The sequence below is a fragment of the Leptosomus discolor genome, chromosome 18 (genome assembly GCF_034619465.1).
Source record: "Leptosomus discolor isolate bLepDis1 chromosome 18, bLepDis1.hap2, whole genome shotgun sequence".
Taxonomy (NCBI): Eukaryota; Metazoa; Chordata; class Aves; order Leptosomiformes; family Leptosomidae; genus Leptosomus; species Leptosomus discolor.
In genome coordinates this window covers 8925040-8938347 of record NC_141408.1, presented here as the reverse complement: position 1 = coordinate 8938347, position 13308 = coordinate 8925040, and the positions used below count along the sequence as shown (strand labels likewise).

General features: G+C 50.3%; 1 protein-coding gene across 1 annotated transcript in view; it reads left to right on the top strand.

The window, feature by feature from the left end:
• The first annotated feature begins 6451 nt into the window (after nucleotides 1-6451).
• The window catches only part of RPH3AL (rabphilin 3A like (without C2 domains)), a 31015-nt gene continuing 24158 nt past the window's right edge, over nucleotides 6452-13308 (top strand). Inside the window, exons 1-3 of the mRNA XM_009958640.2 lie at nucleotides 6452-6528; nucleotides 7882-8025; nucleotides 10014-10143. Coding sequence (XP_009956942.2) covers nucleotides 6452-6528; nucleotides 7882-8025; nucleotides 10014-10143 — 351 coding nt within the window. The remainder of the gene's footprint in view (nucleotides 6529-7881; nucleotides 8026-10013; nucleotides 10144-13308) is intronic.

The following is a 13308-nucleotide window of genomic DNA, read 5'->3' as shown; positions in this document are numbered from 1 at the left end:
TCATCTATCAAGTAGCCACGCTAATAAGCGCTTCTCATTAATACGGGATTGTTGGAACCGTATGTCGGTTTTCCTGTAGAGCTGATTTTATCTTCCCACTCATAGGACTGGCATGGACCTCCAGGGCATTGTATTTTATAAGCTGTTTAACAAGCTCCCTCTTAAAAGCAGTCAGGCTTTTTGCCACTGCTGCTACGATTGGGAAGCAGCTCTGGTGCATTGGAATCTTCTTTGTTTTCCCCCCAAACCTCATCCTCACTTGCTCCTTTTGGATGGCCGTCCGTGATAATGACACCTCTCACTTTCTGTGTCCTGTGGCCGGTTTGTGTTTAATTTGGGTTGTGCCAACCAGCTCCGAATACATGGCTCTGAATGTGGTTTTCCCTATTTTGCTGGCGCTGGCACTGCTTAGATTGAGCTTTGTTGGCGAGACAGACTGGAGAAGGTCTGTCTGATTGGGTTCTTAAGTTGTTGTCCCACAACTTGCCAAGGTTTTGTGGTGTTTATTTGGACATTGTGTTTTACTTGTCTCTGTTGGCCCAAGCCGCAGAGCTGCAAGTCAAGTCTGATCATATTGGATTCCTTGTGTTGCTTGGCTCTCCATCTGCTACTAAGGGTTTACACTGATTGTGGGTTTGTCACAGTAAGAAATGGCAAAAGGCCATTTCCCCGCTGTGCCCCTGTGCGCTGGCCCAGCTCTCTCCCTTCCTGAGAGTGGGGAGCAGGAAGGTGATGAGGATCTTGTGGCTCTCTTGGGCTTCCTGGCTGCTTAGCCCTACTAAATTGTCAATGCTGACAGCAGGCTCCTTTGCCACTGGAGGGGCTGACAGTCCAGCTGCTAGATGTAGGTGTGAAGGGACAATTCAAAGTGGTTTGTGTGCGAGAAAAACTTTTATAAAGCCCTGATGCAGGCCAGCACTCGCACAAGGCACAGTTACTCTCCTTCTCTGGCTCTGAGACTCGGCTGTATCTTGAAAATCAGGTGTCTTTCTACCACGCTTCTACAGCCCCAAGGGTTATTCTGTCACTTTAAAACACTTGTGTGCTTCACACTGTGGCAGCAGGGTCTTTAAAGCATGGGGGGAAGACTTGTGTCTGGACTAAATAGCCTTTCCCTGCCTGCTCACACTTGTCTCCCTGCTGCGCGACTGGTGTCTGGGAGGAAAAGGCACTGGCCGGCAGTGGGTGGGAGGCAGAGGCTGGGTTGACCTTATCTATCTACGGTAGTCATTTATCCTCTGTCATAGCAACAAGAGCAAACACTCACTTAGTTGCTAAGGTTTCCCAGGGATAATGGGGTCTGGTGTACGGAGCAGAGAGTAATTACACGGCCTCTTTGAGGGAACAGCAGCCAAAAGGAAAACCAGGCCAGCACGGTACCTGGTGCAAGCCGGGAGTCCTGGGGGAGGTGACACTCTCGAAGCAGGCGAGTTAATTACACCGGCACAGCTCGGCTTGGGAATTGGGAACTCGTCTCCGGCCAGCTGTTTAATTTTTAGTTTTTAAATGAAGTATTTAAAAAAAATTGCCTAATTAATTTCCTATAAAAACAAATTAATATAGACATGAGTTGCTTAGCTGAAATAACCAGGGAAATGAAAGCTGGCTGGAGAGCTCCTTGTGGGCCTGTATAGGACATTTTTGTATTTGCAGGGCTCCAAGGAATTCATGCTTTCTGGGCACCCGTAATCAGACAGCTGCAGGAGGGCTTGTGCAGGCTGTGCTTTTGCTGCCGTGAGGAGGTGTTTTCTAGTGCAATGACTACCTCAATGTCAACAAGACCCTTTAGTTTTAACTTTGATGTAGTCAAGGTAAAGTCAAAATGTGTTTGAGGTGGAGGAGTGGGGAAGGGACTTGGTGTAGCGAGAGGATGCTAAAAGTGTACATGAGCTGAAAAAGCAAGCTGATAAATTTGGGACAGAAAAATGTTGAGGGTATTAAATACAGAGCTACAGCCTGGCTCAGGGAGTGCATGATCCAGGAATCTCTGGAGGTTGGGAGGGTATTCTGGAAAAGTATTGCTGTGTTGTGCTCTATTCTTATTCTCTTTTTTAAGCATCTGCTCTTTAAGTGTACACTCTTCTTTAAACATCTCATCTACCGTGCTCACTGGACCTTTGCCATGACCCACTACACTGTGCTGTGTTATTAAGGTAAAGATACGTGATGTTCATGTTGCTATTCTGCTGAGGAAACTGGCCTTCTTTCACAGAAGAGCCTGAAATTCTTTGAAGAGCATCGTGTCGAAGGGCTGTGCCTGCATACTGCTGTCAGCGGGCGCTAGATATGGAATGTGCCAACATGGCACATCGCAGTCACTGGTTGTAGTTGGTGCCGAAGATTGTGGTTGTTAGAACGTGGATCAGGAGTACACCCAGAAACACCTCCTGCTGCTGTTCTGCTGCTGCTTTGGGAAGGCGTGCCTGCTGCAGGGTCCTCAGCTGTGTGGCTTGGTGGGGTGGGGTGGAAGGGTGCCCACCTCTACCCAGCCTGTGCCTGGGGGCCATGCTGCCACACAGCCAGCTGCAGCCCGCCTTCATCCTCCAGGCCAAGTGGGGACTGTCCAGCGGGAGGGATCCTGCTCGCTTTGCTCTCTTGTGGTCACTCTGCAGGGCTGCGGGGCCAAGTCAGCAGCGTGACCCTGCTGCTCTTCCCTTCGCTCAGACCCTACCAGCAGACTTCTCCCTTGCAGGCCGAAGTCACGTTCTCAAGTGCCCTGTTCTCTGGCTGCAGTCTCATCATGGAGAGAGCAGAAGGAGTGCTACGTCAGAGCTGCAGGCGGAGATGTGCTCAGTTATGCATCCTCCGAAATGCTCCTGGCTCCATGCGAACGTTGGCTCGCTGCGGGGCAGCGCTCCTTCCTTGCAGCGCTCCCCTTAGCTTCTGTGCCAAGGGCAGCCAGGTGGACTCAGATTTAATGAGGTTTTGTTTCACATGACTTCCTCCATCACAGGGAACAAACAGGTGGAGGGGTTTTTAAAGCAGGTCATAGAGTATCGATAAGAGCTATCTTTTAATTCTTAATTCAAGTAACAAGCAGAATCTTGGAGTGGGAAGTTTTCTTTCTGTAACACTGAGTACTTGTGCTTCTCCTTTATTCTGTATGCAGTGTACTTACAGCAGGGCCAAGAGCTGTGGATTTCTCTTGCTCTCTGACTGCTAGACTGGCTGCTTCTGCCCTTTGCTAGCTTGTTGAGAGGAGCAGAGGACAGGGAGGGGTTGGCTTGGCTTGGTAAGTGCTAACTGGAGCATTTTTGAGAGAGAATACAGTGGAGGCTGACTGCAAGAAAGGGATGTTTCACCACAGCCGTAGAAATGACTCCCTAGGCTGGCGTGGTTTTGCTATCTTAGTCTTTCTGATTAGGCCAATTCCACCGTACTTCTTGTCCTGTACAGAGATAAGAGGGAGGATGCTTCATGCCTTCCAGATACTGGTGCCATTTCTCTGGCATCGTTCCTGTGGCCATGCAAGATACTCCTTTCCCTCTAGTCCTGCTAGTGCTCCTGTTTCCACCTCAGCAGACTGTGGCCAGCAGTCCCATGTCGTTCTTGTTTCCTTCTCTGAGGCAGTTGTGTCAAACCACACCAGGCGTTTTTCAGAGGCGAAGGTGCAAAGGCACCTGCAATGCCAGTTTACATCAGAGGGAGCAGCAGATACCCAATGCTGCCAAAAGAAAATGCTCCTGTAAGTATTTTAGGGAATAATCTGTCTGAAGACTATTTTGGGATATGATGGATCTCTAGTCTGTGTTGTGTTTTCCTTCTCTCTTTGCAGATGCTGCTGAGGGAATGGTGGAGAACAGAAAGCGTATGCTGAGTAACAAGAGGCAAAAGAGCATGACATTGCTTGTTTTTGTTCAGTCGTGCTGAGAAAAGCGCACTGTGGCATGAGGCTGGAGAATGTGTTTAGGTCCCTCCTGAGAAAAATGCTTAGCTGATGTGCTCTACTCTGACTTGCCTTCAGCTCTGTTAGAGCAGATAAAGCTCTGCGGAGGACGGGCAGATGTATTCAGCACTGCTTTCCACCCTGAAAGCACAGCTGCTGGCAAAGTAAACTCCTCTGCCCTGGCCCTGGTATGGGGCTCATCTCCAGCTCTACGTTTTATGCTAAACATCCCACAGCTGCCAAGCGCTGGTCACATCGGTCTGGATGAGTGCTTCAGCCTCACCAGTGGACGCTGAGTGTGTGGGCTGTGCTATTCTTTAGGTGTGCATGAGTGGGTGGGAAGAGTACGTGGTATATCTGAAGCGTAATGTAATATATGCCTTTGGGGGGGGGGGGTACATGTGCGTGTAATCCTGTTAGCAACACGTCACAGGCTTGGAAAATCTCTGGAAAATCCCAGGTCATCCGTTCTGTGTGAAATTGTATGTTCTCTCTGCTTCCAATGCTGGCCCGGAGGCGGGAGGCTCTGTATTCTTTAGCTGTTAATGCTTGATTGCTCGCCTGTGTGTGAGCTGCTGTGGGACGTGTGCGGGGACTGTGTTCTCTCCTCGCTTGAGATCGTGAAGAAGATGAAAAGAGCAGAAGATGTTCTGGGGCAAAATGGAAATGCAAACCCACAGCATGCGTGGTGCTGAGCAGAGCAGGGAAAGTAGTAGGTAAATCGAAGATGTCAGGGTTCAAGGATTTCTTTTAGAGATGATTCCTTTCAAAAGCGATCACCTTATCTAATGTAGTACAGGTTTAAAAAATTGTGTGACACTTCTGTCTGTGCTTCCTATCTTAACCCTCGTTCTCTGCCAAACCTTCCCTGCAGCCTCCCCTCTCCTGCATGCCTCACTTTGCTGTACAGTTGAACTGTGCTGCTGAGCATTATGCTGAATTGTTAAGAGCCTTCACCCTTTTTGTACATTTGTTCCCTTGCACTGAAAGAAATCTGTGCTTTGTGTGGAATTCCACCTCTTCTCTCCTGCCTGTTGTAAGTGCTGAGTTTTCAGACTCTCCAGAAAGTGGATGGTCACAGAGGAGGGAACTGGTTCATTGTTTTAACCGTTTTGGCTTTCAAGGCTGACACGGGGTTTGGCAGGAGATAGCTGTCAGTTCTCTAGCATGGGTTAGTGTTTCTGTGCCGGGGGGTGAGTGCAGCATGTGTGGCACATGTGAGCTCAGCACAGGGAGAGAGAGATTGATTTGCACAAGTGTGTGCCTGCCTGTGTAAGAGGGCCAAGGCCATGCAGCCTGTGATGCCTCCGTGCCTGGCGCAGAAGCAGAAAGCGCTGTGTGTCGGCAGTAGATAGCAAGTGTAGGTGCAGCACGCTGAACCATGGGCACTGCTGGGGTAAGTGTGCTGTGGATTGAGACTGGAAAATGTGTTTTCTTGGGAACTGCTGCACAGTTGGCAGGTGGTATACCTTGCCTGCTATTGTATCTGATTTGTGTTTGCCAAACAGCATTGAACACGTTATCTCTGCCCAGCAGGTATGGTTTCAAAGCTGGCAAGTGTCTGTTCTGGGGAAGGTAAGTATTAATACCTGGAAATCTGTGCATTAGGGCTTGGGAGACACTTGCTCTGCTGAAGAGCAAATCCAGCTGGAGAAAAGCTCAGTACATCAAGACTGGTTTTGCTTCCACCAAAATCTTTTGTCTGTGTCTGTCCCTTGGTGCTTTCTGTTCATCTGAGCTGCTGGTGGGCCTCAGAACTGCTTAGCTGCAAGGTCTCTTTTGGGGATGTGTTTCTCCCATGAGCACGTGGAAGTTGTTCCTTGCTGCCTTTACGGATCAGTCCACAGTGAAATTGTCATTGAACACAAGGAATCACTGGTGTGACCATGCTGATTACAGGAGCTGCAGTAGGAGATCTGCTGCAAGAGGTGCTGTCTTAAACATCAGAGAATGCAAACAAGCTGCTATTGTAGGCTGTAGTTATAAATATCAGGCTATTATGGAGGCAGTTTTAATGAACGGAATGACTTGCCACTATTCATGCTGATTGTTGCGTGGGTTTTTGTTTGTTACCCCATTAAGAGTTAAAAAAAAAAAAAGCAACTGTCACTTCTTTGTGTTCCTTAGAGTGGCTTTCTTTGTCAGTACTGCAGCGTTGGGGCTCTAGAGGTGATGGGCAGATTATTCTTACAAACTAACGCTTTTCTCTAGTTTGAAATGAAAAATCAGAACTGACAAAGAGTCTCTGGCTTTTTTTCAGAGTACCATAAAATATAAACTTCCAGCCTTGTCTTCAAGATATTTGAAGGCATTGGCTTATATTTTAGGAGGATGATGGTATGTTTTTATTGCTGTCTGTGGGCGAGAGTCTGTCTGCTTCCACTGTGTGCGACGCCAGCAGATCACCTCTGTTTACTTGCCAGAAGAGTGGCCTTTCAGGATGGTTAATAAGGCTGTGCCATGTGCTGCCCGGTGCTTTTATGAGGGTGGAGTGGCAGCTGTGCTCAATGCTGGCATTTGCTTCTTACAGGTGTGATCCCTGCCTCTCCTCCCCAGCCTGGTGCCATGGCCGACACGATTTTTGGCAGCGGGACTGGCCAGTGGGTGTGCCCCAACGACCGGCAGCTGGCACTGCGTGCCAAGTGAGTCCTTGCCACCCTCCTTTCCTCCTTCCAGCCTCAGCCCTGGCCTGGTATCTATGTGGAGCACTGGCCCACCAGCCTCGTCCCCAGCCTGGCTGGGAGGCAGGAGTTTGCCTGTCACACAGACCCCTCTGTATCCTAGAAGTGTGCTGCTGGGGTGGGACAGGAGCCTGCTAAGCTGGGGCTCGGTGCTTGGCTGCTGCTTGGAGCTGCCAGCCTGCAGTGGAGTTTGCAGCATGGCTGGTGTGTGGTGGGAGTCCATCCCACCAGCCCTCCCCTGAGTGAAAGGAAGGGCTTGGAGGCAGGCTTGTATCTCTCTCTGCAGCACCCTAAATATAATTGATAGCATTCCCCAGCTGCCAGCACTCTTGTTTTAGGAACTTGTCATTTGATCTTGTTTTCCCCTGAAGTTAAATTACTGCATAACCTGAAGACAAAAGGGATGGAGATGTGTCAAGCGCTAGAATTGCATTTGTTTTTTGGATGCTTTCCTTCCCTGCTGCTGTCACCTCTGCTCCTGTCTGAACCTCTGGGGTCAGCCTGCTGCAGAGTATTAGAAAACAGGAGGTTGCCCTGTGTCTGAGGGGACTGCATGATTGTGAGCAGTGCACACCACTGCCACTTCTCAAGCCTTCACCTGAAAGCCTCATTGAGACATCTGTGTCTGATAGTGCCCTGCATTCTGCTAGCAGCCGTGACTTTATCCAGTGACCTCTAAACCCCTACTGAATGGTAATTAATTGAGCTGTGAAAGCTCCTGCCTGTCCCCAAGTGAGCTAAGGAGAGATGTCAGCTGCTGTATGTGAGGCACAGAGGGAAATAGCTTGCTAAAGTCCTCGTCTGGGCCTGGGTTAGATCAAGGGAGGAAGTTGCCAAATTTGTATTTCCAAGTGTGCCTGGTGATGTGTGTGTTTGAACTGAGGACCTTAGAAACGTGTGATCTGGAGGGAGGAGGGTGCGGGTAATCTCTGTTCAGGAGTCTGCTGTTGGCATTTCTGGTGTGTGGCATCAGCACCCATCTCTGCAAGGTACCCCCAGGACAGCCAGCCTAGGTGTGCTAGTTTTCTTTATGGGCAGAGCCAAACAGGAGTGAGCACATGGAGGGGTAAAACTCAAGCCGGAGCAGAAAGGGAAATGAGAGGGCAGCGCAGCACTCAGTGCTGCTGGAGGAGCGATGTGGTGATCTGGTCAGTGAGAAGAGACTCCTGCTTTGGGTGTTAGCGAGGGAACAGACTTCTCTGGTGGAAGACTGACGTGGGCTCTGTGTGCCTGGCAGGTTTGGCCTGTGCAGCAGAGAGGGGTTTTGTGCTTTCCTTTCAGCAGCATAATTCTTCCCTCCACCCCCTCCCACAGGCTCCAGACGGGCTGGTCGGTGCACACGTTCCAGACTGAGAAGCAGAGGAAGATGCAGGCTCTAAGCCCGCAGGAACTTGAGGTCATTCTGGAAGTCATCCGCAAGGCGGAGAAATTGGACATCATTGAGCAGCAGCGCATCGGGTACAGTCACGTTCATTTGTCCCCTTCCCTCAGAAGGAAAGGTCAGCGCAGACAGAGGAGTGGCTCTCCTGGCTGCCTGAGCTCAGCCTCCATCAGTCAGAGCATCCCTTAGGTCAGTTATTGTCCCCTCCCATGTTGCTTGTTTGGAGGCGATGAACATAGGATGTGTTGTTTTCCTTCTCTCCATGTCTCAAGCCTTTCTCCTGCCTTCCTTGAGCTTTGGGGCTTGCTGTGGTTGCAGCCACTGACACAGTCCCTGGTAAATACAACCTGTGCTAGGGCAGTTGCCCCAGTGGCTCTGGAAGAGGCTAGGGAGGATGCCAAGCTGTGCAGCTACACTCACTGCTAGTGGACAGCATGGCTCAGAAACCGCTGCTGGCAGCACAGTTAGGTTTTCCCTTGTCTGCAGCAGCCCCCTGGGATTTTTGCCTGGAGCATTGAATGAGTTTGTTCTAGTTGGCCGAGCCCTCTGGAAGGGGTTTGCTAGCTTGAGTTATTTAATTTACGGGCGTCCTTTTGCTGCTGCAGATTTCCATTTGCTTTCTGTCCTGACCTCGGCTGTGTCTGTGGTCATCCTACCCTGGCTGCCTTTAAAGCCAGGGAGCTGGGCGGTCCTGCAGCATTTCCCAGCAGTGTTTCATGCTTGTGAGACGGGAAACCCCAGTGACTCCCAGCCCATGTCCAGCAGGCCCAGCTCCCTGCCCCTGCCCTTCACTCTGTCCCTGTGCAGTGCACATTAGTGAGGGCTAACGAGAACTGACAGTGATGTTTATGTGATGCACGAGAGACCCCAGCAGCAGCCACCGACCCCAAGGGGCTGATCGTTCCTGTGCAGTTGTTGGGTGTAGCTGCAGAAGGCTATAGCCTTGCTGCTCCTGTGCTGAAGCATTCTCTGAAATGCCTTTGTTAACTCCTGGGAGTTCTCTTGTGCTGAAATCAAGGATCATAAATCCACTAATGATGGCTCAGCCTGGCTGTGCTGCCTGACCTCATCACCATAGGCAGCACCTCTTTCAAACAGACCTTGCCGCCTTCTCAGTACGGGACTTGGTTGATGGGACATTAGTGCTAATGAGCGTGGGGTTGCAGGGAGAGCAGGATGGCGTTTCCTCCCCGAGCTGCATGCAGGCGAGTGGCTGCGGCCGGTCGCTGCCTCTGATAAATGGCCTGGCTGTTACTGTCCCTATCTACAAATGGATGCCGGGCAGTGATCTCAAGACAGCAGCCTTGCTCTGCATGCTCTCCGCGTCCTGCATCCTAATTGCCTATCCTGCCTTCTTCCCTTTCGTAGTCCTGCTGCTATGGACATTGTGCATACATATGTGCTTCCTGTCTTCCAAGCGGGCTGTCGAACGAGGCGGCGAGCAGTTACTGACATTCCTGTGCTGCAGCCGGGCTCATTTTGGTCTGATGACTTCAGCCTGGCCTTCCTGCTTCTAATGGGATGTGGGCAAGTCATGTGCCTGCAGTGCTGCTTTCAGGGAGTGTATGTAAAAAGGGAGCAGGGCTTGGCAGGTCTAACTCCTCTGCCCTTTCCCGGTGCTGTCTGACTTGCCCTGAAGTGAGCACTAAAGGCTTTCCCTGCTCTACAGGCAGGAAATCATTGTGCTGAGACTGTGTGGCCCCAGTGACACTGCACTTCTGAAGGGTGTTGGATCAAGCCTTTCTTGTGAGTTGTCTGCCCTGCACCCCACTAGCTGAGTCAGGCTTCTCAGCTGTAGTGTCAGTAGACGTGGTGAGTGTCAGTACATGTACTTAGAGGGGTTTGTATCCCCTGAAGATCAAGAGCCAGCTGATAGGAAACACTGAGTGCAGAGGCTGAATTGAAAGTACATATGGTCCCAGCAAGGGGCCCAGAACGGCACGGAGGAAGCAAAGGTAGGCTGAGACTGGAGCTCATGTCTGCGAGTTTTCGGCATGCCTCGGTGCCATATGCTTCAGTTTCCAAGGTGAGTGCTGTGACCCCTGCTCTACCTCTTCCCCCGTAGGCGCCTGGTGGAGCGGCTGGAGAACATGAGAAAAAACGCGATGGGGAACGGCCTCTCGCAGTGTCTGCTCTGTGGTGAACTGCTGGGGCTGCTGGGTAGCATGTCGGTCTTTTGTCAGGATTGCAAAAAGGTGGGTTTGGTCACACAGGTTCCTGCCTGTTTCTGGTAGCAGATCTGTCTAGGAAGGGCCACCAGGCCTCTTGGAAGCTAGATAGCTCTGCAGAGATAACTTATCTTAGCCTCACTTGTCGGTGCTGTCGGACCATCAGGCTTTCTTGTGCACGCTGGTTATCCTATTGCCTAAACTGCACTTACTGCTGAGATGGGGTGCATCAGCCCCCTCTGCATCTCCCACTCTGGATTCGCAGAGTGGGAGAGGGAGCAGAAATGTATGGCCATCAGAGGCAACTCGTAAAAAAAGTCTGTGTGTTTTACTGTTATTTACTGCAAGGTCTGCCCTTAGGCCTTCCAGTAATGCCTCTCTTCAGAGGACTCACGTCCATCGTCAAGTTCCAAACCAGTGGAAGGTTTCCAGCCCTGATACATAAATTTGCCGGTGCATCGATGACCGCCTGTGTTTGTGTGTGGTGTTGGCAGGACTGCACAGGTGCTGTTCGAAAGGCAGCATCGGTTTTCAGGGATACTGCCGTTACGCCAGCGCTCTGGGGAACGACTGTTGCTTGCCTAGACTCTGCAGCCAAGGGGTTAATCTGTACTGCGGTGGAGATGAGGATCTCCAAGGCAACCACCTTATCCTCCCTGTGCTGGGAGGCTGTTTTTCCTGCACTTGAAGCCCATCTTTCCCTGGGGAGATACCTCTGTAAGTGACTTTGCCTCGGAGTGTTGCCTGTGGAGAGGTGAGGGTACCTGCTGGGTGCAGGAGTGTTTCTGACTTGCTGGCGGTAGGGTGGAAGGAAGAAGTCTGTGCTGACCCTGTCCTGCTGGGTACCAGAGCTAAGGAGACACTTGCTGATGTCACCCACCCTGTCACGGAGGACGTGTCTGGTGGAGCACACAGGACAGCACTGAGTAAAGCCTGCTCCTTTACCGTGGAGTGGTGCGCGTTGGCACCTCTGTGGTTGAGCAGCCATGCAGGCCATGACAGAGAACCTTTCGTGCTGGCACTGCTGGAGTTTGTGAGATGCAGTTCTCATGCAGAGCAGGCTGCCAGGCTGGGCCTGCACAGGTCCACAGCTGGCTTCAGCACTGCTGGGTTTAGAGGTCTTGTAAGAGAGGGAAGGGAGGTGGGTGCCCCTTGCAGTCAGAACTGGGGTCCCGGCATCCCTCCGTACGTGCTTCCTGGGCAGGGAGCTGCTGTGAGCTGTGCTGCCTTTGTCGAGTGAGTTTCTCCACTGGATCCAGTTTGCAGAAGTAGCTTGACTGAGGCAGGGGTTATGCAGAAGATTGCTTGTAATGCAGTGACTGGGAAAGTAGACGCAAATCTTTGAATCCCTGGGTCCTAAGCCGGGGAGAAAGTAGCTTGTTAGGAAGGGGTGGGGAAGGAAGCAGCAGTAAGGTACTGGGAAGTGGAAGGTCGGGTTTGAATGGGAGCTGTGGGGCAGGTCTCTTGGAGAGGAGCATGGGCTCTGCGGACACGCGCCTGTGGAGAATAAAGGGCTGGATGGCAGACAGGAGACGGCTGTTTCCTGCATTTCAAGCACGCAGAATAACAGGATGTGCTGTATTCTTGCCTTCTTCCCTTGGCGATTCTGCTCTCACCTTGTCCGAAGCCAGCTAGGTCACATCGCCACAGTGCTTCCTAACCTGCTTCCTGTGAGCCCTGTACACTGAAGGGGAGGCAAAAGCTGATTCGGACACTTCCCCTGCCCTGTCTGTTTGCAGTTGCAGGTAGTAATCCCCCAGCTAAGAAGGCTGCATGAGCCTGAGGCTCCGGGAGGGCTGTGACCAGAAAACTCCAGAGAAGGGCTGTTTGGTTTGGTTTGGTTTGGTTTTTTTTAATGGTTATTCCCTTTTTGTCTTCAGTAGGTTGGGCAGTTCAGGAGCATTCATATCCAGGTTGATTTAAGGGGAGACCCTACTTGCCCAGTGTGCATTTTGCAGCTGCTTTCAGCTTGGCTGCACTTTTCAGCTGCGTGTGAGCTCAGGGTAACGCTGACTGGTGGGCTTACTGCTTTTTAATACTGTGGAGTGAAGTCAGGGAACAGTCAACCCTTCAGCAGAGTACACAGACTGGATTGTTACTTTAAGCTTGTTCCCTCTCTTCCAGGGATATCCATCACTCATGCAGTGCTATATGCAATAAACAATTACTTGTCAGGGAATTATGGATTTTTAAAGTTCGTATTTTTCTTGCTAGCATTGCTCTGTTACCATCTCATTGCAGCCCGTTTAATTCAATAACAGGAATTGATGTAATGATGTATCTGAAACACAGCAAAGGACTTACCTTCACTAAGTCCCTTCTGCTGAATAGAGGTTCTGTATTTCTTGGGGCCTGATGGATTTTCCAAGTGCCACTTTCTGTTTTATGAAGAATGTTTTTAATATTAGTTTTTATTATATTAGAAATAAATGCATTATGGCAAGACAAAGATGTATGTGAATCCAGATGTGTTAACAATAGCAGTAGTTAGACAAAGCGTGATGTGTCATTTACCATGCAGAGAGTATCAGTATCATATGTAAATGGTGAAGTAATTAGGAGAATAAAGTGCTTTATCTTCTATTTAATGAGAAATGGGGCTGCGTTTAATGTCCTCGATTTTTATGTCTTCTTCTGAAGGGGTTGTGAGTGATGCTTAATTTTCCAGCTAGTCTGCAGAGAAGGGGAGGAGGAAAGCCCCGTTTTATATCGGAACTTTCAAAATTTATGGCTAGGAATAAAATAGCTTGGAAGCTTCCACTAGAGGGAGTGTTTGAATGTGCAATACGTGTGGGGATTGGGATCTTTGAGGGTATTTAAGACCGAGTTGCTCCCTCAGATTTTGATTTGAGGGAGAGAGAATTTGGGGTACTTCAGGAGGTGTCTACTATTTCCACATGCAAGCCCTCTTGGCTTGGGTAGCACCATGTGGAGTATTGATGCACCAGACCCAATAGGTTGTTCCTTATTTCTCTGGGAAGATGAGGGCGAGGACAGGAACCAAGAGATGGAGAGAGGGGCACCAACCTTCATGGGGCTGCTGGTGATGCCTCCTACTTTCTGTGCAACATGAGTCAGGAACAGACCTGCCTCTGGACTACGATAACCAAAACAGTTGGATGCATTTATTCATATAATGAAGCCATTGCCTCAGATACCATCGTTCTTCTGCTCTCCTCCTCCAGATGTGGG